Source organism: Natator depressus, chromosome 1 (assembly GCF_965152275.1).
Source record: "Natator depressus isolate rNatDep1 chromosome 1, rNatDep2.hap1, whole genome shotgun sequence".
NCBI lineage: Eukaryota > Metazoa > Chordata > Testudines > Cheloniidae > Natator > Natator depressus.
This window is the reverse complement of record NC_134234.1, coordinates 253566778-253593804: the sequence shown is the minus strand read 5'-3', so window position 1 is coordinate 253593804 and position 27027 is coordinate 253566778. Positions and strand designations below refer to the sequence as shown.

The window sequence follows — 27027 nt, the reverse complement described above, 5'->3', positions numbered from 1 at the left end:
GCAAGACTGAAATAATGTGTAAGAATATGCAAGTGATTCTTTCTGCTCCTTTTCCTTGACTTCTCTATTCTTGTGAGCTTCCCTGAACCTTGGAGTCCATGCAAAAATTCACAGGCTCACGCCTGTATTATGGTTGAGTTTGAATAGTACAGGATTTATAGGAAGATACATTGCATTTTGAATGTGAATCCCTGTTTTACATATCTGGCATTAGGAGGCAGTGCCAAATCTTCTCTATATATAGATTTGCACTAGATTAACTAAAGGTGTGTTTTTAAACAGATTTAGTTAAACGAGTAAATAAGTTTGTGCATAGATGCTTTCTTTTTTTCATTTTAAGAGTGTCTTATTTTGGTTTAGCTTAATCCAAATTTAAAAATGAACCGGATAAACTAGCCTCAAAACAAGAATGTCTACACACAAATTGTACCCATTTAACTAAATTGGTTCAAACCCACACCTTTAGTTAAACTTCTGCAAGACTGTGTATAGACAAGGCCAGGGGTAGTCAATAATTTTTTGTCAAGGTCCAAATTCCTTGGTCAAGATAAAGTCAAGGTCTGGATGCCAAAGAAACATTTTTCACACCACAAGCGCCCTGGTTCAGTGAACACATACAATGCTGTGCAATATACCCAGGGCCTATATTGCGTATATTTTTACTGCATTAAATGAAAAATAAAATCAAACCACTGTATAACCTAAAAATAACCTCCAAGAAAGAAGTAATTTATCTGAGACTTTGAGAATTACTTGGATAAAATGTCAAACAGATGCAAATATTTGTGGTCAAAATCCATGTGCTTCATTTTGTAGTGCCGTTTGATGTTCCCATTTTTAACAACAGCCACAGTCTCTGTCCAAATTAAACATACTGGTTGACCCTTTGGGTGTTGTGGCAAAATAAAACAATCAGCATCAGTCCACTCTTCTTTAAATGAATGGTTTTCAGTGTTGATTTTCTTCCTTGTTTTTTTTCCCTGAAATTTTTAAACACAGTGCCATTAAACGTCAAAAGCACCAGAGGTGGGACTACCTTGGCTCACCTTTGCTCCTCCTGCAGTTCTTGGGGCTCTTCACCGCTCTGAAGCTCCGAGTCCTGGCATGATTCCCGGCGGGGCTGACACCATGATTCCCAGCGAGGCTGAAGGGGTGCAGGGGGGAAGAGGAGAAGAGGGAGAGGCACAAGAGCCCTCTTCTTGTCCCAAAAGTAGACGGAAGGGAAGAGCAGAGCCTCCACAAGCCATTGAACTCTTTCCTCTTTCCTGTAAAAATGGCTCCTGCTGAGGGGCAGGGGCAAAGACCACTGCCGCCTTCGAGTGCTGTCCCTGTGGGTGCTCCACTCTAGGTGTCGGTGTGTCCCGGTGCCGTTGATCGGAGATTTTCGGTAGCAGTGCCTGATCGGGACACAGGTGTTCAGTTGGTATCTCTCGTCTTGTTGGAATCTTCCTGAGCGCCTGTGTCCCGCACCCCCCTCAGTTCCTTCTCAACCGACCCTGGCTGAAGACGGGACTCGGGGCAGTGCTACATCTCTTCCCTGGTCTCAGTAGGAAAAAAAGTATCAAAGAGCATAGAAATAGTTGTTAGTTACATCCCAGTTGTTTCCCTTCCTTTAGTGTAGTTACATAGTTAGTTACTTAGTTTAAAAAAAAACAAACACACACCTTTTTGCTTCAGGCTTGTTTCCTGCTGAGACACTCTCCCCTGCCATTTCTAGTTCACAATGCCAGGGGCTTCAGGATTCAAAGAGTGTGTTTCCTGTCAGGACTCCACGCCACGGTCTGATGGGCACTCGCATTGTGTGAACTGCCTCGGAGAAACCCACATTCCCGCAAAGTGCCTCCACTGTACGAGCCTCAAGTCAAGGGCTCGGCGTGACAGGGACCTGCAACTTAAAATGTGTCTGATGGAAAAATCCGTGCAGCCGCTTTCGGAGACGGGGAAAGTTAAACCCGCTCCTACACGCTCCCCGGCCGGATCCGAACCAGTGGGGAGCGTTGCTTCACCTTCTTTGGAGCAGAGGCAAGAAGCACAGCAGTCTCCTGGGAGAGACTCCGACAAGGGTAAAGGGTTTCCCGCAAGATCCTTACCCTCTGTGCTGACAGCGCCTCAGCCCTTTCTAAAGCCTCAGCCGCGGCTCCCACAGACCGCAGAGGCAGGAACCTGACCTCCTGTACCGGGAAGGTTTCCGTGGCACCGAGCGCCTCAGCACTAAAAATATCCACGGTGCCGACTGCACGCTCTGCCCCGGTGCCGGGAAGAATGTCGGCACCAAGCCTGCGTCCTGCCCCAGCACCTGCAGCAGACCCCCTGCAGGGCACCTCCAACAGACCCGCGGCACCGCTGATACTTCCTCTTTCAGTTGCTGATGCGCTAGAGCACAGTCCAGGCTCAGGGCAGCCCAGGGAGCAGGAGCAGCAGTTCCTCACTGAATGTGACCTATCCGTGCCACCTAAGCCTAACTCCCCGCTCCTGGATACAAAGGGCTTACTCTTCGAACAGCCACTCTCACCACCTGAACTGGCTACCTTCGCTGACAGCAAACCCGATCTACAGCAGCAGGCGGAGTTCTCCCCACCTGCCTCTCCTCCTCCACTGGACCCTCTTCCACCTCAGGCTATAGTCCTCAGCCACCAGCCTCAGTTTCCCTATTTTGCCTCCCCATGGACGGCACCTGGGTTCTCCTACCCTATGCCTGGGCCCCAGTGGTACCCTTGGCCACATCCTCCTACCACTCATCCTCAGACCTCTTCCACGAAACCATTACTTGCTTCTGTGCCTCGATCTCCAGCTTCGTCCACTTCTAGAGTACCTGAACCCCCTCCTGAGAACGTGAGCTACGAACCATATCCTGACTCACCGACCCCTAATTCCATCTGCTCCAGACAGAGCCCTCTCCCTCCCGCTTCTACAGAACGTGGTCGACTGTAAACAATTTCAAGAGCTTTTCAAGAGGGTGGCACTCAGTCAAGACATCCCCCTAGAAGAGGTTAAGGAGACACAACACAAACTCCTCAGGATCCTTCAACCCTCTGCACCCTCAAAGATCGCGCTCCCTATAAATGAAGCTCTCCTGGAACCAGCTGACACTTTCTGGCAAACTCCAGCTTCTTTATTACCTACCTGCAGAAAGGCCGAACATAAATACTATGTTCCTCCTATTTTCTCACCCACAAATGAACTCTCTCGTCATGGATGCGGTCGCACAAAGCACGAAACAGCCACAATATCAGCCCACCCTGGAAGACAAGAACCTTAAACGCCTTGACGTCTTCGGACACAAGGTTTACACATCCTCCACTCTTCAATTCAAGATTGCAAACTACTCTGCACTCCTCTCCAGCTACGACTTTGATAACTACAATAAACTTTTTGAATTTGCCTCCTACATTCCAGAGGATAGGAGAGCGGACTTTAAATCAATTCTGAGCGAGGGCCAATTGATTTCCAGAACGGCCCTACAAGCCTCTTTAGTCATGGCAGACACAGCAGTCCGTACTATTGCAACTGCTGTGGTTATGCGCAGATCTTCATGGCTTTCTGCATCTGGCATCCCTAAAGATCTGCAGACCAAAGTGGAGGACCTCCCCTTTGATAAAGACAAACTGTTTTAAAAAAAAACAAAACGGATGAACTACTTCACATTATGAAAGATTCTAGAGCTACACTGTGCACCCTGGGTATTCACCCATCTCTTCCCAGGAGACAATGATACCAACCTTACCAAAGACCATGCACACAACAATATTATCGGCCTCAACCCAAACCATATGACATAAATAGGAATCGCTCTAGACCCCCTAAGTGCAGACAAAATGAAGCTCAAGCAACCACCTCCCATCCATCCGGGAATAAACAACAATTTTGAAACGTTGGTCGAGGGTCTGCACAACCACCCCTTGATTCCACAGCCTACTTGCTCATTTGGCCACCGCCTCCAGAGTTTCCAACGTGCCTGGCAGTGTATTACACAGGATCGCTGGGTCCTCGAAATAGTTCAGTCCGGTTACTCTATCCCATTCATATCCTATCCTCCTACCCTTCCCCGTCCCTCTTCAGGGACCCCTCCCATGAGCACCTACTTCGCATAGAAGTGGCTCACCTTCTCCAGCTAGGCGCAGTGGAACTTGTGCCGACACAACATCAAAGGGAAAGGATTCTACTCCCATTACTTCCTGACCCAGAAAAGGACCGGGGGATGGAGGCCTATACTAGATCTACGCCGACTGAACAAATTCGTGAGGATACAAAAATTCAAGATGGTCACACTGGATCAAGGGGACTGGTTCACAGCCCTCGACCTACAGGACGCTTATTTTCATATATCAATTCATCCAGCTCACAGTTGCTTCCTACAATTCACAATCAGTCACGACCATTTTCAATATAGAGTTCTTCCTTTTGGCCTCTCCACAGCGCCGAGAGTCTTTTCCAAAACTCTAGCTGTGGTCGTGGCTCACCTCCACAAACATGGGATCACGCTTTTCCTCTACCTGGACGATTGCCTCATCAAAGGCAACTCCTATGGCGAGACGCTTCAAGCTACCCGTCTTGCCATCTCCCTCTTTCACAGCCTAGGCCTCCAAATAAACATCAAAAATCCACCCTGACACCTACACAACAGATCGAATTCATCGGAGCTCATCTCGACTCAATCCAGAGCAGAGCCTTGCTCCTATATCACAGATTCCTTGCTATCACGCAGCTCGTATGCACACTCTCTATTTGTTCCAGGACACAGGCAAGAATCTGTCTACAATTCCTTGGTCACGTGGAGCCACCACCTTCGTGGTCCAGTACGCCAGGCTACACATGAGATGTCTTCAGGGCTGGCTCAATTCCAATTTCAAACCCAACAGACACACCGTAGGGACGCTGCTAACTCCTCCTCCCAATGTTTTAGCTTCCGTACACTGGTGGACAAGACCAGAAAACCTCTGCATGGGGGTTTCCTTCCAGCAACGATCCCCAACGCTCATGCTCTCCAGATGCTTCCCTAATCGGTTGGTGAGCGCATCTAGGGGGTCACAGGACACAAGGCCAGTGGTCCGCCTTAGAGATGCACCTACACATAATTCTCTTAGAGCTCAGAGCAGTGAGGTGAGCATGCCTTCACTTTCTTCCCCTCATAAAGAACAAATCTATTCGGGTCTTGACAACATAGCATGTATGTACTACATCAACAGACAAGGGGAAGCCCAATCATATTCCCTTTGCATGGAAGGCATCCGACTATGGAATTGGTGCATACAACATCAAATACAAATCATCGCTTCCTACCTACCAGGCTGCCACAACACTACTGCCGACGCACTCAGCAGACCCTTCTCAACAGAACACGAATGGGAACTGCAATACTTCAACAGCTCTTCTTCCTCTGGGGCACCCCGTCAATAGACCTGTTTGCCACACCCCAGAATTGAAAATGTCGGCTGTTTTGCTCCAAAGTGGGACTCAGGACTGCATCCCTAGAAGACGCGTTCCTCATCCTGTGGAACAACTCTCTCCTCTACGCCTTCGCACCAATCCCTCTGCTACACAGTTCTTCGGAAGATCGTAGACAACAAGGCCCAGGTCATCCTGATTGCCCCGGCTTGGCCGAGACAGACGTGGTATCCTTACCTACTCCGCATGTCCTCCTGTCATCCACGGGCTCTCCCAATAGGCCAGATCTCCTTTCCCAGGACAACGGATGGGTTCTTCACTCCCAGCTCCAAAAGCTCCACCTGCCACAGCCTGGTTCCTTCATGGGTCCAAACCCATGAACTAGCCTGTTCCGAGCAAATCCGATACGTCCTTCTGCACAGTAGAAAAGACTCCACTTGTAAAACTTACCTGCAGAAGTGGAAGCGTTTCACCCTCTGGTGCTCACGTAATCACTTAACGCCCAATACGGTGACCCTCCCTAACATTCTAGACTACCTCCTGAGACCAAAACAGGATGAACTTTCGCTCAGCTCCATCAAAGTACACCTGGTGGTGCTTACCACCTTCCACAACCTGTTAGAAGGTTATTCACTCTTTACCCACCCCACCATAAAACGATTTCTCACAGGCCTGCAAAATCTCTACCATGAAATTTACCCAACGGCAGCTACATGGAATCTTAACCTCATTCTTCACGCTCTCATGAAACCTCCATTAGAGCCTTTGGCTACCTCCTCTCTTCTCCATATGTCCATGAAGGTAGGTTTTAGTTACAATAACATCAGCAAGGAGAGTAGGTGAAATAAGCGTCCTGATGGCCCATCCTCCCTACACAGTCGTCTCCAAAGACACAGTCACTCTGAGACCACATCCTAAATTTGTCCCTAAGGTGGTATCCACCTTCCACCTTAACAGACCGATATACTTGCCTACTTTTTATCCCAAACATCACAAGACTCCACACAAAGCATCCCTACATACTCTCGATGTCAGGCGAGCAATCGCCTTTTACTTGGACAGCACTAAGCCATTTCGTAAATCTCCATGTCTCTTTGTCTCCATCATCGAAAGATTGAAAGGTACGGCTATCTCTAAACAACGTCTGTCCAAGTGGATCTCTGACTGCATCAGATCCTCTTACCGTATTCAAAATATTCAACCGTCCGAAGGCATTAGAACTCATTCCACTCGAACGTTCCATTCCAACGTCCGTTACCTTCCTACATAACGTACCCATTTCTGACATCTGTAGGGCGGCTACATGGTCATCTGAACACACGTTTACCAAACACTGTGCTATCACACAAGATACCACGGCAGACACCATAGTAGGCCAGACAGTACTCTCTACAGTACTCACTGCTGCATCTCCAAAGTCCCACCGACCATAGTGGGTACTGCTACACATTCACCTAGAGTGGAGCACCCACGGGAACAGCACTCAAAGAAGAAGGGGAAGTTACTCACCTTGCAGTAACTGAAGTTCTTCGAGATGTGTCCCTGTGGGTGCTCCACTCCCCACCCACCTCCCCTCTACTTTGGAATACTAGTATAATCACTCCACGGTAGAGAAGGAACTGAGGGCGGTGCGGGACACAGGCGCTCAGGAAGATTCCAATGAGACGGGAGATACCAACTGAGCGCCTGCGTCCCGACCAGGCACTGCTACCGAAAATCTCTGATCAACGGCGCTGGGACGCACCGACACCTAGAGTGGAGCACCCACAGGGACACACATCTTGAACTTCAGTTACTGCAATATGAATAACTTCCCTTTATTCCTCCATCAGCCCTGTTTGGCAGCAAGGGAAAAAACGGTCAACCAGAAGAGGTTTTTCCAAGACAGGAAATATGCAGCCTCAGCAGCTTGGGTGGAATTGTGGACATTTTAATTGCAGGGTCTGTGCCCAGGTGTACTATTTTAGATTTTGATTGGGGTGGTGGGTAGCATTCCAGGGGCTACATAGCTGTCAGCCCTGGGCAGGCTCCCACTGTCATGGTTTAAATTCAGGTGCACAAGATTAGAGCTGGATAAATGTTCAGGAATGCCCCCTGTGTCTCCTGCTAGGCTGAAGCCCCAAGTCCCCACGTGCCTGGACTTGGGTCTTCAGCCCCACCAGAAATCCTAGGGTCATCCCTGTGGGAAGCACCTCAGGACTGAAACACCCTCCTGCAGGGCTGAAGCTCTGAGCCCCCGGGAGCCCTGCGGTCTGCTGAAAAGACTTTCGCGGTCTGGATGTGGACCGCAGGCTGCCTATTGACTACCCCCAGACAAGGCCCTAATTTCAGGAAGAGACTGCGAGAGTTGCTGCCACCCCTGTAGTGGCAGACATCAGAATCTCTGGTCCCCCTTGCTGTCATGTAGCTGTTCTTCAGCTGGCTCATACCACAAGTACTAGATGTGCTTTCTTTGGCTTCTTTTCTTTGACAAGAGGTGAAATTCAAAAGTCTTGATTTTATTATTGGACTCCCCTGCTATGATATTTTACTTCTGACCTCATACTAAAAGGAAAGAAGGCTTTGACAGGGCAGTGTCCTGCTCCTGTCTCTTTTCAAGAAGAAACTGTTTGGAGACCTTCTTCTGGTCAACACTTCATGGCTTATTTCACCAAGGGAATTGTGTGGTCAGGTTCTGAATTAGTTTTACCCAGCTTTACTTGACCTGTAAGACCATAGTTGTGGCATTGGGCTTTGAAGGGAGAGGGCATGACAGTTCCTTGATCCCTATCTCATGTTTGCATTCATTCAAACGGTTCAGTAGACAACATCAGTAGGTTGGAAAGCTGTCATGTGCTTGGTGCCTTCCTCTGTGGGCTTGTCTTACTAGATACATACTCTTTAGATCCAGGCTATAAATGTTTGTTCTTTACTTCTAGTCTATTCTCCCGGTTAAAGAATAAAGAACAAACAATTATAGTCTGGATCATACTAGCCTTTACAAACATGTTAATTACCTCAAGTTAACAGGCAATCAGTTGCCACAAGGTTGAGTGTAGACATTACAACTGAGAAGAGTGCATTGGCTTTTGCTTGGTTTGTTGTTTTTGTTTTTTTGTTTTGTTTTGCTTGGTTTGTTGTTTTTAAATGAGGGATATAAACCCTAGTACTTCAGGACGTACGTCAACCAACCACAACCTGACAGGAGAAGGAAACTTCCTCCAAGGGCAAGTTATTCACAGAGTTTCTTTCACCTTCCTAAAGCATATGATGCTCGCTACTTTCATATAGGGTATTGGATTAGATAGACAACTGATCTGATCCAGTAGGACAATTTTTATGGGCTTCTCTACAACACAAGTTGTACTTCTTTAATTATACTGATATAGTTAAAGTGGTACAACCTCCCTAGGGTAGTCGCAGTTCAGTAGGTGTACATGTGCTTAGATCAGGATAGCTTATTCCTATACAGGAAGGGTAATGAACTGTCCTGGTGTATGGCATGGTTATACCAGTATAAATGTATTCCCCCGACGGCTTTTACTGGTATAACTATTTAAAAAAAAAAAAAATTCACACAACTGACCAAAATGGTTGTACTGCTTTAAAAAAAGTGTGTAGACCAGGCCAATGTTTCTCTAGTAGCCGTGCTCCATTTCAGTGTTATGATCTTGGTTCACCACCTACTGACTGCCAAAGGAATTTACCTAATTAACATGGCAATGAAGAGTAAAGTAGTTTAGTAAATATTCAGAGGAATGTCCCCAGCTCCCCATCTTTATAAGCTATTACATTTCTATAAAGGCTGATCTATATGCAGTTTTTTGCACTGATTTAACCAAATTTCCTGATGTACCAGTGTGAGCTGGTATAAGTTTCCACAAAAGGGGTTTGAGCAATTAAACTCAGTCAAATTTTTAAACAGTTTTAGATAAATTGGTTAAGTGCGTGTACAAGATCTAAGTTGGGAAGGAGGTCTCTGTCTTTAGTGTTCTACTTGGCCTCCACAGAGCCACGCACTACTCTGGATCACACCTTACAAGCCCAGGGGACTGGGTTCAAGCTGCATTTAGTTACACTAATCCCATATCCCTTTTGTGCTCTGACCACTGCTTCAGTTATGTTTCTGAACAGAGCCTTAGTTTTCTTATGAGCAATGGAGGTGTTCCCTGTATCTTTATGGAAGTGGGGTCTGACAAGTGGACATGTGTCAATGAATCAGATGCAGGAATCTATTCATCTGTTTTGAGAGGGGAGTTGGTTTGAGTCCCTGGTTGTGGATGAATTAGTGGAAGAGAGCAGAATTTTTTTCTTAGGCTGAACTGCAGGTTAAAAAGTACTATACACTGTGTTTAAAGAAAAGTACCATACACTGTGTTTACTGTTTGCCAAGCTACCACTGCACTTGGAGGGCTTGTTGCTATTCGTGAACAACCCTTCCCTGTTCGGCTAGTCTGGGATGGCTGTCATCTGCAGAAGAGAGTTTGAAACACACTATTGCTGACAAGACTCTCAAGACAGTTTGTAGAGAGGATGGGTAGGCAATGCAGTTTCAGTCCATCCATCCACGCCTCTCCTCCTGCTTGTGATTGTTAGGACTCTTGCATTTCTTCATGTCTTTCATACCTGGGAAGTGGGAGAATCAGTTTGCTTAAATGCTGCTGTTAGAATTGTATTTACATTTTGGGAGGGAGGGAGGGTGAGGAGCCCAATCCTGGCAATTTCTATATTTGAATTGTAATTTCAGGTCTTGTTGGTATTTCCTGTACTATGTGCAGTACTTAGAAGATTTAAAGTGTTCTGTACATGCTAAGAATTAGTAGTAGTAAAATAATGGAACAGGTATTAAGAGGTGAAACTCGCTGAACATCTAGATGATAACAGGACAATAATAAAACTTACAGATAGTGTAATAGGAGGTATTACGAGCACTAGTGAGGACAGAGAAATAATACAAAGGGATCCACGAAGGTTAGAAATATGGGCAGAGAATAATGAGATCAGGCAGGAAATGTGCAAGTGAATACATCTGGAGAAAAATAATCTGAAATACAAATATTCAGTGGGAGGAAGAAACCTGGATAAGAATACTGGTGAAAGATAGTAGGAAACATCAAATTTAAAATGAGTTGGCAATAGTGTGGCAGCAAATATGGTTTTGAACTGAATTACTTGGACATGAAGTCAAAAAGCAGGGTGGTGATAGTCCCCTCTAAATTGCTCTGGGACAACTTCATCTGATGTACTGTATTCAGCACCAGAAATTGATTGAAAAATTTGGGAAGTTCAGAGAGGATGATAATGATCATAGTTGGATTTATGAGGCAAGATTAAGAGCTAAATATATATGCGTTGTCTAAGCATCCACTAAGAGGCTAGAAGGAACATACTATTTTCACCCTTAAAATGTTTGTAAGTGACTAAAAGTGGGAAGCGTATTTATTTAGGATGGTACAAGTGGATGAACTTGTAAGATAGGAAGAAAGGAATAAAATGAAATTAAAAGGGAAACAACTTCTGAAAATGAGATTGTTAGGTTTGCAGGATCGTCTTTTTGGGTCATTTTAAAACAAGATTAAATAAAACAATAGAATATGTCCTGCAGGGAACAATCCTGCATTATCAAGAGGATAGACTGTGTGACCCAATAGGTCTTGTTCATAGAATCCTAGAAATGTAGGGCTGGAAGGGAACTTGAGAAGTCATCAAGTCTGGGTCCCTGCGCAGTGGCAGGACCAAGTTAACCTAGACCATCCCTGACGGATGTTTGTCCAACTTGTTTTTAAAAGCTTTCTAATTAGTATTTTGTTCTCAGTGTTAGAGATACTGTCAACTTGAAAGCTACTCAGTTAAAAATAAATAAGTTAGTAGTTTTAGATCAGTGATTCCCAAACTGGGGTTTGTGAACCCCTGGGGGTTGGCGAAATGTTACAGGGGGTTCTCGGGAAAGAATTCCCTAATGATGGACAGAGCCGTCCTAGGGACCCTGGGCAGCACGGGGCCAGCAGCCCGGAGCCCCTGGACTTCCAAGAGCTAAGCAGATCAAAACAAACATATCTAATCACACTGAGGAGATTTAAACTTCAAGACTCCTTATAAGAAATGGAAAGGGAGGTAGATATTTTTTGCTGTTTTTAAATTAAATAGGCAGCTAGTATTGTTTTTAAAATTATTATGAAGAACAAGTTTAAGCTTTGTTGTAATGCTGTGCATTGTTTGCCTGGACTGCTCAAGACCTGAATGCTTGTGTAGGAGGAACTCTTTAAGTTGGCTTCTTAAATACCTTCATGCTGTTTCACATCAGGTACTCCTTGATGAAACACAGGAGCTTTTGTCTTATAGCAGGCTTCTTCAAAGTGATAAAAGCTACGAAAGTGAGATCTTGGAAGAGTGTTGCCGTTTTCATAATGTAATAAAAATACTGTTATGATTAATAATAAATAGTGTGTAATAAGCATGTCATAAAAACAAATTTTATATTTCCAAGGTCCCTGCTTTTATAATTTATACTCAAGTAAAGGAGAAAATCCCTGGAAATATTCATTTTTAGGAGGGGCTTCACGAGACGCAACATTTTAGTGAAAGGGGTTCACAGGTTGTTAAAGTTTGGGAACAACTGTTTTAGATACTGCGCCTTCCCCGGAGTCCTGCTGCCAGTTTTTGTAGTTTTACAATCACAGTTTCCTATTTTGTTCCTATTTTAAAAAGGGAAAAACCTACACAGTCATGGGGAACTGACTTACATTGAAACTAACTATAGACAAACAGCTGTCAAACGGACAAGGAAAATAAACTGAAAAAATATTAAAATTATTTTTCTCTAAACTTTCAGTTATAATAATCAGAGATGTCTCTCACAACGATAGGTTTAAAAAATTCTAGACAGAAACATAATTAAGTTGATGGTGTTTCTTTAAAATCTTCATTTAAAAATAAAGTCTTCAGGCCTGTCCTTCATTTAAAAAACTAAACTTGTTTATTGTATTAGTTTAGATTCACTTAAAGGTTCAAAGACAGGGAACTTGTCAGGGTAAGGGAAGCAATTGGATAGAAATTAAAGCATGGTGGGGCTACCACTCTTCTGGGCTTTTTGGGGAAACCTTGCATTGCACAGATGATGCATTGAGTGAGTCTACACTGGAAATAATTGCAGCTACAGTAACTCCTCGCTTAACATTGTAGTTATGTTCCTGAAAAATGCACTTTAAGCAAAAAGATGTTCAGCGAATCCAATTTCCCCCATGAGAATTAATGTAAATAGGGGCGGGGTTAGGTTCCAGGGAAATTTTTTTCACCGGACCAAAAACTGTTTTATTTTTATATAAAAATAAAATATAGTTTTTGTCTGGTGAAAAAAATTTCCCTGGAACTCCCCCCCCCCCCCCTTTACATTAATATAATATATACACACACACACACAGAGTGTAAGTTTTAAACAAACAATTTAATACTGTACACAGCAATGATGATTCTGAAGCTTGGTTGAGGTGGTGATGTCAGAGGGTGGGATATTTCCCAGGGAATGCCTTACTGCTAAATGATGAACTAGCACTCGGCTGAGCCCTCAAGGGTTAACACATTGTTGTTAATGTAGCCTCACACTCTACAAGTCAGCATGAATGGAGGGAGGGGAGACAGCATGGCAGACAGACAGACACACCCACACCCTGTGTGGGGGAGGGGGGGAAGGAGATGTGCCTTGCCCCTTTAAGTACGCTGACCCCATTCTAAGTACATTGCCTTTAAAAAAAAAAATCAGGAAGTTGAGACAGCAGCTGGGGGCAGCAAGCTCTCTCGGTCGGGAGTCCTGTCCTGTCCCCACCCTGCTCTGTATGGAGAAGGGGTAAGGGGGGGCAGGAGTAGGTGGGAGGGCTACACCCTGACGTTAGCCCTCCTCTTCCCCCTCCCCTGCACAGCAAGCAGGAGGCTCCCAGGAGCAGCACATGGCAGTGGGGGAGGGACAGCTGAACTGCCAGCAATTGGTAGCCTGCTGGGCGGCTGCCGCACAGAGAACTTAGGGGAGCAGGGAGCTGATAGGGGGGCTGCCGGCCCACCCTGGTTCCAAGCCCCCACCAGCTAGCTCCAACCGGCCGCTCTTCCTGCAAGCAGCGGACAAAGCAGGCGGCTGCCAAACAACGTTATAAGGGAGCACTGCGCAACTTTAAATGAGCATGTTCCCTACTTGATCCGCAAGGTCACAGCGAAAGGGACGTGAGGAGTGACTGTATATTCCAGTAGCTGCCAGCGGTGGTGCAGCCATTTTCGTGACATGGTGGTAAAAATGTCCGAGCTGCGTCTGCGAATTTAACAGTGCTGCTGACAGTTCCTGAAACACGACTACTGATTTTTCTTTCTTTGATAAGGGTTCTGAGTTCTATTTCTGCAAGCAGCAGTGTTTAATATGCAGCTTTGTGTAGGGACTGGACTTCAGTAAGTGAAACGGGCGGTGTGGTTCCATAGGGTTCGTGGCTGCAGCTCTGCACTGCTGAATGGTGTTGAATTCCCTTTCCTCACCTTCTTCCCAGCTACAGGCGTGCATGATCATCTGGTCCGCAGGGGGGACAGGCCAGATATACTAGTGTAGAACAAGTCTGAGATTCAGCCAATGTCTGAATGACCTGTGTTGGCTGGAGGTGCATTGAATTTATCATTGTTTCATTCGCTCTGAAAGGGAGCTGCAGGCACTTTGATAACTGGATTGAAAGATTTGTCCAGTTTCAGCGGAGCTCCCTTCAGTGTCTCTGTATTCTCTGCTGAACGACTATATAATTTCCTGCAGCAATTACCCCTTGGTGAATCCCTTCCCAGCAGAGATCCCTTTGCCTCATTTGGTGACAAGACTGTTTTCCCTTTTGTCCATTGATTTAAGCACACCAATATTACAACAGGCTCCACTACCTCAGGGTGTTGTGGGAGGAGGGCCCATATCTGGAGTAGCAGGTGAAACTTAAAATCGGGATTACAGTACAGTGGTTAGCAACCTCCTAGCCTGAGCATATTCCTTGGCTTTCTCTGGTGGGGTGATGGGTGCAATAGAAACAGAGCAATAGTCCAGTCTTCTAAGGTCAGAGAGACTTGAATGTCATGGGCCATTCTTCCTTTACCCGAGGTGACTGAATTCTTCCAGCCATGCCTCCCTCCCTTCCCTGAGGGCATGTAGATGGGCCCTGACAGTTGGGCAGAGTGGCTATAACGATGATTTTGGAAGTGCTAGGGCCCTCTGGAGGCATGGCAGTGTGGGATTTTTACCCTCTTTGGGATACCTTTCATCTGGTGGAGTATCTTTTTAATAGACAACCAGTTGGCATCAAATGGTGCCAAAAGTTGCTAAAAAGCCAATTGTCCTAGCACAGAAATCTCTGTGGGATGCCTTGAGTTGAGGGAGGAGTATAATTAGCGTCTTATTTGAAGGTAGTGATGCTAATGCTTGGGAGAGAGCAAGTGCTGCAAGCCTGTATTCTCAATTCTCAGTTCCCCATGGCTCCTGTCTGTCTTCTGAGGAGTAGGCAAGAAGCATGAATTCCAGTAATTGGGTATCTGGGTAATCTGTTTTGCACAGATCTGTCCTGGAAAACAGATTTCTGCTCTCTTTTACTAGAGTATAATAGCAAGGAATACTGCCCTAAGCAGAGGTACTTGGGGGCAGTGCCATGAGGATGCAGTTTGTCACAAGAAATATCTTAATGGTTAGAGGACTGGGAGAAGTGGGATGTGCCAGCCAAGTACACTAGCATTTTATAGGGATGTTAGGACCAATGTCACCCGCACTGGAATGCTGGGAGCACTCAGGAAAAGTCAGAAAAAGAATTCTATTCTATAATTTGGGCCTGAGGAGGAGATGCAAGCCAGTCAGGCCCCGGAGATGCACCTTACATGACTTAGGGGATCCTGTGATATTTCAAGGGTGTGTAGGTCCTGAGCCCCAAATATGGCCCCTTCATTCTATCCAGTATCCGCAAAGCTGCCAAAGCAAACTTAAAAAAATGAGAATCTGTGCTCTCTGGGGAGGAGTGTTCCTTCTGTATAAAATGCAATAGAGGACTTGTTTGGGTGGTAGTGTAGTGACAATGAATGAGATACTGAGCTGGGCTGGATTGGACACCTGTTTGCTCTTCTTAGATTGGACTGCTGGTCCATCATTTGTAGCATATTAAATCCATTTTCTCCTTTCCCCTTCTCCAGGGTAACCAGGAGCCAACAGCCACTCCTGATGCAATGGTCCAGCCATTCACCACAATCCCGTTCCCACCACCCCCACAGAATGGGATCCCCACAGAGTATGGGGTGCCACACACTCAGGACTATGCAGGCCAGACCAGCGAGCACAATCTGACACTCTACGGAAGTACGCAGGCGCATGGAGAGCAGAGCACGAATACGCCCAGCACGCAAAATGGATCTCTTACGGTATGCACAGCCAGTTGCACAGTGGGAAAACCAATACAGTGCCATTCATACAGTGCGTTTCCTGAAACTGTTTTAGGTTAGATTACCTGATAGCTCTCTTCCATTCCTAATGTCTCATAAGTGCGTAAGTAATGTTGCTCTTGTATCAGAGGTGGGCTGCTTGTATCCCAAAAGTGAGAGAATTATGAAAGCCCCGTGGCTTTCACATCCCAGTGCAATGCTCCTACCTTCTTTCCCCCTTGGATATACTCTCTTGATAAATATGTGTTTGTGAAGAGAGAAATATCCCCTCTGTCGCAACAAGGAGTAGCGATAGTTTATGGTGGCATTCTTAAATGTTGTGACTGAACTGTAGCCTAGAACAGTAATTTAGGGATGTCCAGCCTTTACAAAGATGTTAAGTACTTTGAGTTAATCGGCAATCAAATTATAAAAAAAAACAAAAAACTGAGTGAAAACAAGCCTTAAAAAGCTGAAATTATAGATAGGATTATAATTAGTAGATACAGATGAATTATCCCAGTTCAGGGAGGTGGTAGAGTGGGGAGACGTTTTGGCTTTTTGAAGATGACCGTGTGGATGGGGGGTGCAGGGGGGCAGACCTAGGCAGGAGACAACCTTTGGCTGCTATGCAGCCATTTACTGAACAAAGACTTTCACCATCTTCCTTGTTCACTTTCATCTTCCCGTAGCCTGCAACTGGAACTGGACAACATGCTGGCAGATTATCCCAGGGAAAGCTTTATCCACCCCTTAAGCCACTTGTTAAGATTTAACTTCCTAATAAAGAGCCTTATGGTTAGAGCCTTCAGTGCAAAGGGATGGATTTAATCTGCTAATGTTTTCAGTTTTCCTTGTAGTTAGGTGTTTGGCTGCTAGAGATTATTTTTTCTCCCTATGAGTACGGAGTGAATTTAGTCTCAGTGATTGGAAGGGCTGATATAGTGCCAGCTCAAGTGTGTACGGATGCGCAGCATGTAGCACCCTTCTCTCTGTGATGGGCCATGACTGCACTGTTCACAGCACTGGTCTTGACCTTGGGAGATGCGTCGAGCTATGGTGTTCACAAGATGAATGGATTGTCTTTCACAACTGTACAGAAGGAAAGGGTATAAGCCCGGTAAAGTACATTGACCATGCTTTCAATTCACTTCAGACACCTTACTAAGTCACAGGGCAATGCAATCCTAGTCCATGACAGATCATGACTGGAAATGGAACCGAAGGATGATGCAAGGCAAGTGCAGAGCCATATAAGTAACATTATGACACTGAGCTGTCTGTCCCATGTCCCACCCATCCAGTGAACACAACACAGGAACTGGAATTTTAGTTTCCTGCCTGGCAATGCAGAGCAATACTAAGCACTACCAGCTCAGTGATGGAGTTGGATGTTGGGAATACAACCTAGATCTCCTGCATGGCAGTGCAGAGTGCTTCCTTGTTTGTCTGCTTTTTCCATGTGTTTATGTAGTTCCTATCTTTGTCCAGACATTAAGAATGTTTTTTTAAAATGGAAATGAATAATGTGAGCCTTGACCCTGGACGTAAACTGCTGCCAACCCTCCTGTTCCTATTCCATATTAGGAACCATCTCCACTGCATTGCGGGGAAGAGCTCTGTGTTTCATTGACTAATACAAGCTCCAGAGAGCCAAAAGAACAAGAATAGGAGTCCGCATATGTGCTCTGGCAGGGTGAGACAGTGGTACTTAGTAGCCTATGAGGAGAGAATAGAAGCTCGTGTGGGAAGGAGTGTGTTGCTGGGTGCCTGCTGTGAGTGGGAGAATTGTTGTCAGGAGTCTGTGGAGAGGTTAGATAATAGGTTGGCTAGCATGTAACTTTTCTACCAACTACTGGGAACAGTAGGCATGTCTGCTCTAACTATTTAACATAGTTAAAGGTGTGCAAGTGAACACTGTGAAGTAGTAGAGTGCACAGAACTGGAGCGGGCCAGGAACGGGTAAAGGTAAATTCCTTCAAGAAAACACATGAACACATTAGTGGTGGCAGTTTTGGCCAGGATTATTTAACCTGAAAGGATTCCAGTTGGTGGTAAGCCACTGTGTGTGTTTCATGGAAATCCAAGGGGAGTGAACAAAGTAGCTGAGGGCTTTCCTAGCCTGTCTTACATGCTTTGGGCCTTGAATCTTTCTGCACTTATCCCTTTCTATCCCTCTAGTGGAATCTTAGTGTACGAAGCTCTTTTGATTCCATGAAATATAGGCCTTGGGGTGTATTTGCTTTTAGCTTTGCTATTTATTCAACACACTGAGCAGTCATGTGGGAACCGAGGGAAACTCACTGTATTGTGTTGTAAGTAGGAGGCTTAGTTACTCAGGCCGAAGGTGGGTGTTAGAATACAACACACCAGGTAGATGATACTACCTTTCCGAATACACCCATAACTCACAGGCACTGTCCATCACATGTGCCAGTTATTACATACATACTTGTGTGTGTGTGTGTGTGTTGCATGTGTGCACTCATTTGTCACACACAGGTTCTCCCTCTTTCTAATCCTGTCTTCTGGCCCACGGGACTCTACTAACCTAATACTGTGTAAAGTTGTCTTAGGGCCTCTAATGCTCTCCTCTTGCTACAGCAGTCAACAAGAGCAGCTGCCCTCACATGTGTGCAAGTGAGATCCCAAACCCAACAGGCCTGCAGATTCCCCTGCTGTTGTGATCTTAAGCCTGGAATCCCAGGGGCATTTCAGGAATTCCTTTAACCAGAGAAAAGAGACCTTTCCCTACTTTTAAGATCAGAGTTTGTGCTGATGTCCATTTGGTGCAGTACACAGTCAGTTAGCAAAAAGGGAATGGGAGGAAGAGCTTAGAATTCCTGCTTTTCAGCCTGGCAGATGCTGAGGTTTTTGCAGAAATGTTAAACTGAGAAGACAGAGTGTCATTTCTGAATTGGTTTTGGGTGGGCTACATCTGACTGATAACAAGCCTGTGCGACAGTGTAATGAGTTCATCCAGTTTCTTCTCTTATGAGCTAGTCAGGCTCTGACACACAAGCCAGACAGGCTGATGTGAGGATGCTGACAGTGGCAAAGTGAGTTAATTAACACAGTCTGGACGCCTGAGTTCAAATGTCAGCTCTGGTTGCAAATGAAATAAACTTCATGAGTCAAGGTCCGCTCCAGACTGGACATTTCTCTACATCAGGGGTAATCAGTTATTTTTTGTCAAGGTCCAGATTTCTTGGTCCGGGTATAGTCAAGGTCCGGACTCCAGAGAAAAAAATAAGTAAATAAAAATATTTTGGGGTTCTTTTAAAAGTGTCTGGCGGTTCGGGTTTGGCCTGTGGTCTTCCTATTGACTACTCCTGCTCTACGTTATAAAAACAACGCACATTCTGGCATGATTGTTTTGTCAGCCAAGGAGAAACCTGGGACTTAAATAATATTTATGGCTATAGGTCAGGATTGAGAAGCACAGAAATGGAACTGTGGATGGAGGAACTTGCACATTAATTGCTCATATTATGCTTGAGTTTAATTTGTGGTATTGGCCCCTCACTTATTGAGGATCAGACCTCATGTGCTGGGCTGTGTTTCCTGCCCGGTACTTGGGGTTATGAGTCTATTTCCAAAGCATCTGGCCTTTCTTCCCAAACTATGCCCAAAGCAGAGTTGAGAGAGCTGGATCAAAAATTGACAGGGACATCAGTTCAAATGTGGCTTAGCAAAACAACCTGCAGCAGAAGTGTCTTTTTCCCTGACTGATACCTTGCATCTCAGTTTGTCAGTGCTATGACTCTTGAGTTTTTATCAGTTTACAGAGGTAGACATAAAACAACCTGAGGACTCTCAATCTGAGACAGCCCAAGGTGGAGAGACTTATTTAGAGGAATGATTGACCATCTAGTGAGCTAAAATGGCTTTCTTGACAGTAGAAAACAAGAGGATTTCCCTATAAGGTGAATAAAACTGATGAAAGAAGCCAGCTGAATAGTGGGAAGAAGGTGTGTGTGTGTGTGTGTGTGTGTGTGTGTAAAACTCTATATCTAGAGGTATAGCTGTACAGACATAGACATATGTAAATCACTTTATATGAAAGTTCCTGATGCAGCCTCATAAATGGCAGGTGTTGAGAGCTTGCCTTTCGCATTATATCATGAACCTGTACAATACAAAATCTCATTGCAGAGAGCAGTGTCTGAGATAAATCTCTGACGTACTGTCACTTAAACATATTTAGTAAATGCAGCACATCCTCCAAAGGAATACAGATGTCCTTTTTTTATTGGCGAATGAGGAATCACATTCACAGTGGGATCCATGTACCCTAGTCAGTGTGAATGGTGAGATAGGGACTATACTTTCAAATTTCTGGGTGTATTATATGCATCTAAACATATGTTTTTGAATGTGCAAGGTTTTCCTAGGACAGGGTGTTCCCAAACTTTTTTTTTATAGCATGAACTGCATCTTAACAGAAGGATTGTCCCAGGGATGTCTCCTCTCCGATTTGCTGTTGTATAGATTGCCCCCTCTCCCACAAATAATAATGGAAAATCCCTATGGTAACTACAGCAATTGTGTACCTAGGAATTTTAATATTAAGGAAGTATGTAATGTTTACTTTTAAGTGTCTCTTAATGCAGTTTAACAGGTGGAGGAGAAGCCATCACTATGTGACCGAACAGCTCTCTGTGGACCACTCCATGGTCCACAGTTTGGAAACCATTGGGCAACTAAATATGAAATTTTGAACTTGAGAGCATGGTCTGACCATGAAACAGATTAGTTCAGTTTTCCACACTTACAAACCACTGTTTAATGTCTAAGCATGGCAGCTGTTCGCCATCACCTTCTCTGGCTTGTGTGCCAAAACCTCCCTATTTGATAAAAGATGCATTTGGTCCCAAGAGACTTTCATGAAGGTTCTGGCTTGGTGGCCATCAAAACAATCCTGTCTGGACGCTGCGTGTCGTCATTGCATAGAAAAACATTTAATACGTTCAGAGATTCCAAGGCCAGAAAGGACCCCTTGTAATCAGCTGGTCTGGCCTCCGGTATAACACAGGCCACAGAATTTCCCAGAATAATTCCTTTCTTATTATATTCCTAGCATGTTCTGAGTTGCATTTAGACATCCATATTGCCATCTCTGGAAATTGGGCTCCCTATTTTTAAGGTAAAGAATACAAATGGAAATGGATTTGTTAATTTTAAAAATGAAATTTAGTGCTGTTGAAAAGTGCCAATTGGCACTGGAAGTCCTCTGTCTTCAGCACAGGTACAGCATGGGCAATGACAATTCAAGTTCCCACATCCACTGCCCATGACTGTGTATTCAACCTTAACTCGGAGGAACAACCTATAGGAGTGAGGGGGATTCAGTGTCCATGGCCCTTTTAAGTCCTTAACCCATACCTCTACTTAAACTGCTTCCTAGGGTGTCTGTTATGATGGTAGCTTTTGTGATGTGAACCTATTGGAAGCTGGACTGAAACCCCTCCATCCCCACCCCACCCCCCAAAAACCTCAACAAGCAACCTTCCATTTCTGTAGGCACATAGCCATCAAATAGTAGTGAATTTCAGTCACTGCCTTCAGTCATTCCGCAAGCTGTTTCCTGATCTGGGGCCAGACTATAACTAGTGGAGTCAAAAAATGCTATAGCTCAACCCCAAAGCTCATAAGCCAATCTAGTTCCCCCCTGAATACAGGCATTAATAGTTTACATTTTTCTGTCTGTTTTGTAAATAGACTGTACCCACAGTCTACCCTTGTTCTTGGGCTACACAGGATTCTGGATCTTCTATTTCCAAACGTTTTAATTTTTCGTAACTTGCATCTGAAGAAGCAAGCGAGGGAGAGAAACAAACTGTACTTTGTATTTATAGTTTCTGTGCTGGCTGATCTCTTTGCTATTGTCAAAAGAACAGGAGTACTTGTGGCACCTTAGAGACTAACAGATTTATTAGAGCATAAGCTTTCGTGGGCTACGCCCCACTTCATCGGATGCATAGAATGGAACATATAGTAAGAAGATAGATAGATATAGATAGATACACATACAGAAAAGGTGGAAGTTTCCATACAAACTGTAAGAGGCTAATTAATTAAGATGAACTATTATCAGCAGGAGAGAGAATTTTTTGTAGTGATAATCAAGATGGCCCATTTAGACAGTTGACAAGACGATGTGAGGAGGATACTTAACATAGGGAAATAGATTCAATATGTGTAATGACCCAGCCACTCCCAGTCTCTATTCAAACCCAAGTTAATGGTATCTAGTTTGCATATTAATTAAAGCTTAGCAGTTTCTCGTTAGTCTGTTTTTGAAGCTTTTCTGTTGCAAAATTGCCACTCTTAAATCTTTTACTGAGTGGCCAGAGAGGTTGAAGTGTTCTCCTGCCGGTTTTTGAATGTTATGATTCCTGATGTCAGATTTGTGTCCATTTATTCTTTTGTGTAGAGACTGTCCGCTTTGGTCAATGTACATGGCAGACGGGCATTGCTGGCACATGATGGCATATATCACATTGGTAGATGTGCGGGTGAACGAGCCCCTGATGGCGTGGCTAATGTGATTAGGTCCTATGATGATGTCACTTGAATAAATATGTGGACAGAGTTGGCATCAGGCTTTGTTGCAAGGATAGGTTCCTGGGTTAGTGTTTTTGTTGTATAGTGTGTGGTTGCTGGAGAGTATTTGCTTCAGGTTGGGGGGCTGTCTGTAAGCGAGGACTGGGTCTGTCTTCCAAGATCTGTGAGAGTGAGGGATCATTTTTCAGGATAGGTTGTAAACCTTTGATGATGCGCTGGAGAGGTTTTATTTGGGGGCTGAAGGTGACAGCTAGTGGCGTTCTGTTATTTTCTTTGTTGGGCCTGTACTGTAGTAGGTGACTTCTGGGTACTCTTCTGGCTCTGTCAATCCGTGTTTTCACTTCAGCAGGTGGGTATTGTAGACTGTTGTCAGTCTCACTTTGTCTATTCACCCTATGTCTGCTCACCCAGGCAGATAAATATTCACTGTTGGCTCAAGCAGTATAGATCCCCTACTTCGCCAAAATCTTAACTGAGACCCTAACTTGGGCATGCAGTCTGTGGAACTGGCTGCTTCAGAACAGTTTGGGACCATGAGTATAGTGCCAGGTGACATTACCATCAATGTATGCAGTGTTGTTGTACCTATGGTGGTCCCAGAATATTAGAGAGACAAGGTGAGTGAGATAATATTTTTTTAATTGGACCAACTTTTGTTGGTGAGAGAGACAAGCTTTCAAGCTTACACAGAGCTCAGACCTGAAGAGTCAAAAAAGGGTCACCACCTTCTCACTCTAATTACCATCAATGTAAATTACACAGACTAATGTAAGAGTGTAGGATGGGACTAAAAGCATTTTAAATTCCAGAATTTCTGCAACAGCATAAGTCTCCTTGTTACTGCCTCCTTGCTGGCAGTTGAGATTTAAGGAACATGAAGAGACTCTGCACCCCACTGTTCTGAACTGACAACAGGTTGTAGTACTTATCTCGGACTTGAGGAGGGAGAAGTGCAGTTCCCCACTGTCAGATGTTGCTATCAGGCTAGAATGAAGTAAGTGAGAGTTAGTGCGGGGAGGAGAGATTTGGTTTGTGAAGAGTGTTTTTTATTATGTGACTCAGGGTAACTTTCTGCCATGAGTCTCTATTAAATGCTGCCTCTAAACAAGCTCCAGGCCTTTCCCTTTCATCTCCTGATGAATTAAGTCAAGGAATGACCAAAAAAAGAAAAACGAGACCTTAGGAAGCCATTTCTTCCATTTGTATTTGTGGCTGAATATATGGCAATACACAAATGTATCCAGCCAGTCCGATGCTGGCTGAAAGACTGAACCTCACTTTAGGGTCACAGACGTTAGAAATGGGAAAGAACCATTAGATTGATGAACCCATCCCCTTGCAAGTGTAGTTTATAGCTTTCAGAGAGGGAACATATCTGACATTAGCAGGAAACTGTTGAATTCATGTAGAAGAATGTACCCTTCCACATTGGTGTTACCTGTCTCTGAGCTTGGGAGTCTTATCATAGTCGAGGTGAGGTTTGACAGGAGACCTCTTGTCTTCCCTGTTTGAAGCCTTATCTCACTGTACAAAGCTAGCATGCTGTAAATATTGTCTCTTGTATGGCAGCAGCACGCATGCCATATGCAGGCACAGCTGTGAGGGATTTCTGAACAGGCCGCTGTATGACATAGTACAGGCTTAGTAAGACATGAGTTCCTGCCTCTGAGTGTTTATATTCTCCTCGGTCCACTAGTTCACAGCCTCATGTTTCCATGCCTATTGAAGCAATAGACCTATTCCTTGGCAGATTACATCAGAAACTGTTCAGAGTCCTTAAACTTGTGCTGACATACCTCACTTTGTAGAGTCTACACTTGTCATGCTTGGGAGGGATGGACAGAGGGTGCATGCCTATCTGGTGGGGCATGTGTCTACCTGCAACTTTTACCATCTGTTGCGGGAAGCACAGGGCTTGGAAATTTTACATTAGTGGGACTCCAGAGTATGCATAAAACCTGACTGAAGAGAGATTCCCTTCGAAACTCAGTAGCACTGGGGGAGTTAATGATTTCTGGGGGTTGTTTTGGAACGCTAATCTCTAGGCAGTGTTTGCACTGATGATGGATGAGCTGCCATGTGTTCTGTCCTTTTCCTTGGACAGATTTGCCCCGGGGAGCAGAGGACTCTGATGGAGTCATAAAAATAAAACTGCCAAATAGCATGGTGTGATTTAATCACAAGCTGACTGCATTGATTCTTCCCCTAGGGTGCACCACACATGTTTCAAGATGCATTTTGTCATGGGGTGAGGGAAGGGAAAGGCATCTGGAAGTGGTACATTTTAGATATGATATCTGTCAGGATGTTGTCTGTTTGATATTTGGGGGTGGGTAAACCATGGCTGATTGTAAATGGTGTACTTTGTCCAGTCTGTGGTGGGCTCATGTCGCTCTGCTGTCCCCTTCACTGCAACTTGTGAACAGAGATGCTTGCATAGCCATGCCATTCCACTCTCCCCATCACGGCTAGTTTATACCAAATGGATCACATTCATTTGTACTGCCTGCATCGCTTAAGTGAAGTGAAATGGAAAGCTGCTGTTGCTTTGATCAGCATGCCGCAGCCACAATGTTCACTGTTAACATGCTATTGTCAGTCCTGTATAACTCGTATGTGTGTCCGAGAGAGAGAGACTTCTGGCTGAGAGAATTTCAGTGCTACTGCTGCCCATTTTGTATAGCAACGGAGAGATGCCCCTTTTCAGGTCTTTGGGACTACGTCTACCCAGCAAAGAAAAATCCATGGCTGGCCCATACCAGCCGACTGGGGCTGCGGGGATGTTTCATTTCTGTGTAGGCTTCTGGGCCCAGGCTCTGGGATCCTCCCATCTTTCAGGGTTCTAGAACCTGGGCTCTAGCCCAAGCCTGGAAGTCTACACACCAATGAAAGAGCCCCACAGCCTGAGCCCCATAAACCCAAGTTAGCTGGCGTGGGCCAGCCATGGGTTTTTCTTTGCTGTGTAGACATACCCTGGGAGGCTCTCAAGGCTTTGCTGCATAATGTGCAGGATGCTCTGGGTAAGTCCAGCCAGTGGTGGAGAAGCACAGTCTTTGGTTAAGTCGCCTGGGAGAATTTCTTTGCACATTTGATAGACAAAATGGATGTCCAGCATCAGTAAAACACTTGATTGTTTTAAGCTGTTAGGGCCTGGATATGTCATTGCAAGTGTTTAAAACAGGCTGAATAGAGTCTTTGCTAGCCCTTTGAGTTCCCATACAATAGGTTTTCACTATTGCTGTGGGTGAAGGGGTGAAGTAAGCCCACACCATGTGAGAGAGAGTGAAGCTGGGCTTAAGAAATTTACTAGACATCCAGCCAAAGCATTAAACCTTCATCTGAGACAGGTGACAAAAGAAGGGGTGAATAGGCGCTCTGGTGATTATCCTGGCATACCATTCACAGCTGCTGGAAAGGGACACAGCAATAAAACTGATCAGATTATTATCAATTTCGCTGTTCTGCTGGCAAGCGTGAGTCAGTGAGTACATTTTTCATGTCTCAGAGTAAGGGATGGGTTCCCCCATGCTGGGGTTAACAAAGTCATGACACAGCTTGTGGAGTCTCCTGGAGGAGAGATTCAAATGGAGATTAAATAAATCTGGCTATTTCAATTTCAATGTTAAAACCTCCTACCAAGACATCTTCATTTGTGCCTCAATCTCATCTATGATGCAAAACACGTTTAGGGGCAGCACGTATATTTTGACTGCAAAGCCAAAAAAGGAGTGTGGCTCTTTGAGTTTTGGTAGAACCTAAAAATGGTGATATTTATTTATTCAAGAAATTAAAGTAGATTTTAAATTAACTAAAATAAATTAAACATAAGAATGCATAGCCATTGCCCGTGGGCTGAACCATTTTAGTGTAGGTCATATTTGGAGGTGGTACTTCTCTGAATGGAACACAGCAGAACAGATGCAGTTTTGCCTGGGGGTGCAGTGCTGACATCAGTCTGTTGGAAAGCTGCACCTCAGTCATGGGATTTTGATTATTGCATCAACATGCTGCTATAAGAGATTAGAATAATAATATTACTTGCCAGCATCAGGACAAAAAAGAAGAACCCACCTCTTCACTGTAGCTTTCCCATGGTAACAAGGGGGAAGACAAACCAAGGGAAAGAGAGGAGAAACTACTTTAAAAAACCAAAACAAAACCCTACTAAGCTAAAATATTATATTGGTGGAGAAGGGGAGAGAAAGAAGTCTAAGATCCTCTTACTATTTGCTCATGGAAAGGAGGGAGAAATAAAAGATCAGTTGTTTGCTGGGATTAGCAAACTTACTGTGTCACAGTTACAAGTGTAGTGTAAATACACAGGCAGAGACTACCTCATAAGGGTTGGTTGGAATTGGTATGATATCTCTTCACTTCTCTTTTTGTCACTGTTTGATTTCAGCAAACAGAAGGAGGGGCACAGACAGATGGACAGCAGTCACAGACACAAAGCAGTGAGAATACTGAGAGCAAGTCCACTCCAAAGCGGCTTCATGTCTCTAACATTCCCTTCCGTTTCCGGGATCCAGACCTCCGACAGATGTTTGGGGTAAGTTACTGAAGCCTTTAAGGAACAATGGACTCTACTTCACTATAAGTACAGTAGATGGTGACACTGATGGTGTGTCTGTTAGGAAAAAAGGTATTTTTACTACATGTTCGTTAATGTGGTAAAATCCCAGTGTGAAC

The 27027-nt window shown here is 44.7% G+C and overlaps 1 protein-coding gene across 14 annotated transcripts in view; it reads left to right on the top strand.

The window, feature by feature from the left end:
• Positions 1-27027, top strand: part of RBFOX2 (RNA binding fox-1 homolog 2) — a 250747-nt gene that overhangs the window by 157764 nt on the left and 65956 nt on the right. For all 14 annotated transcript variants that reach the window (XM_074941424.1, XM_074941501.1, XM_074941443.1 and 11 more), the window contains 2 exons: positions 15547-15771; positions 26741-26887. In XM_074941424.1, the coding sequence (XP_074797525.1) occupies positions 15547-15771; positions 26741-26887 (372 nt within the window). The remainder of the gene's footprint in view (positions 1-15546; positions 15772-26740; positions 26888-27027) is intronic.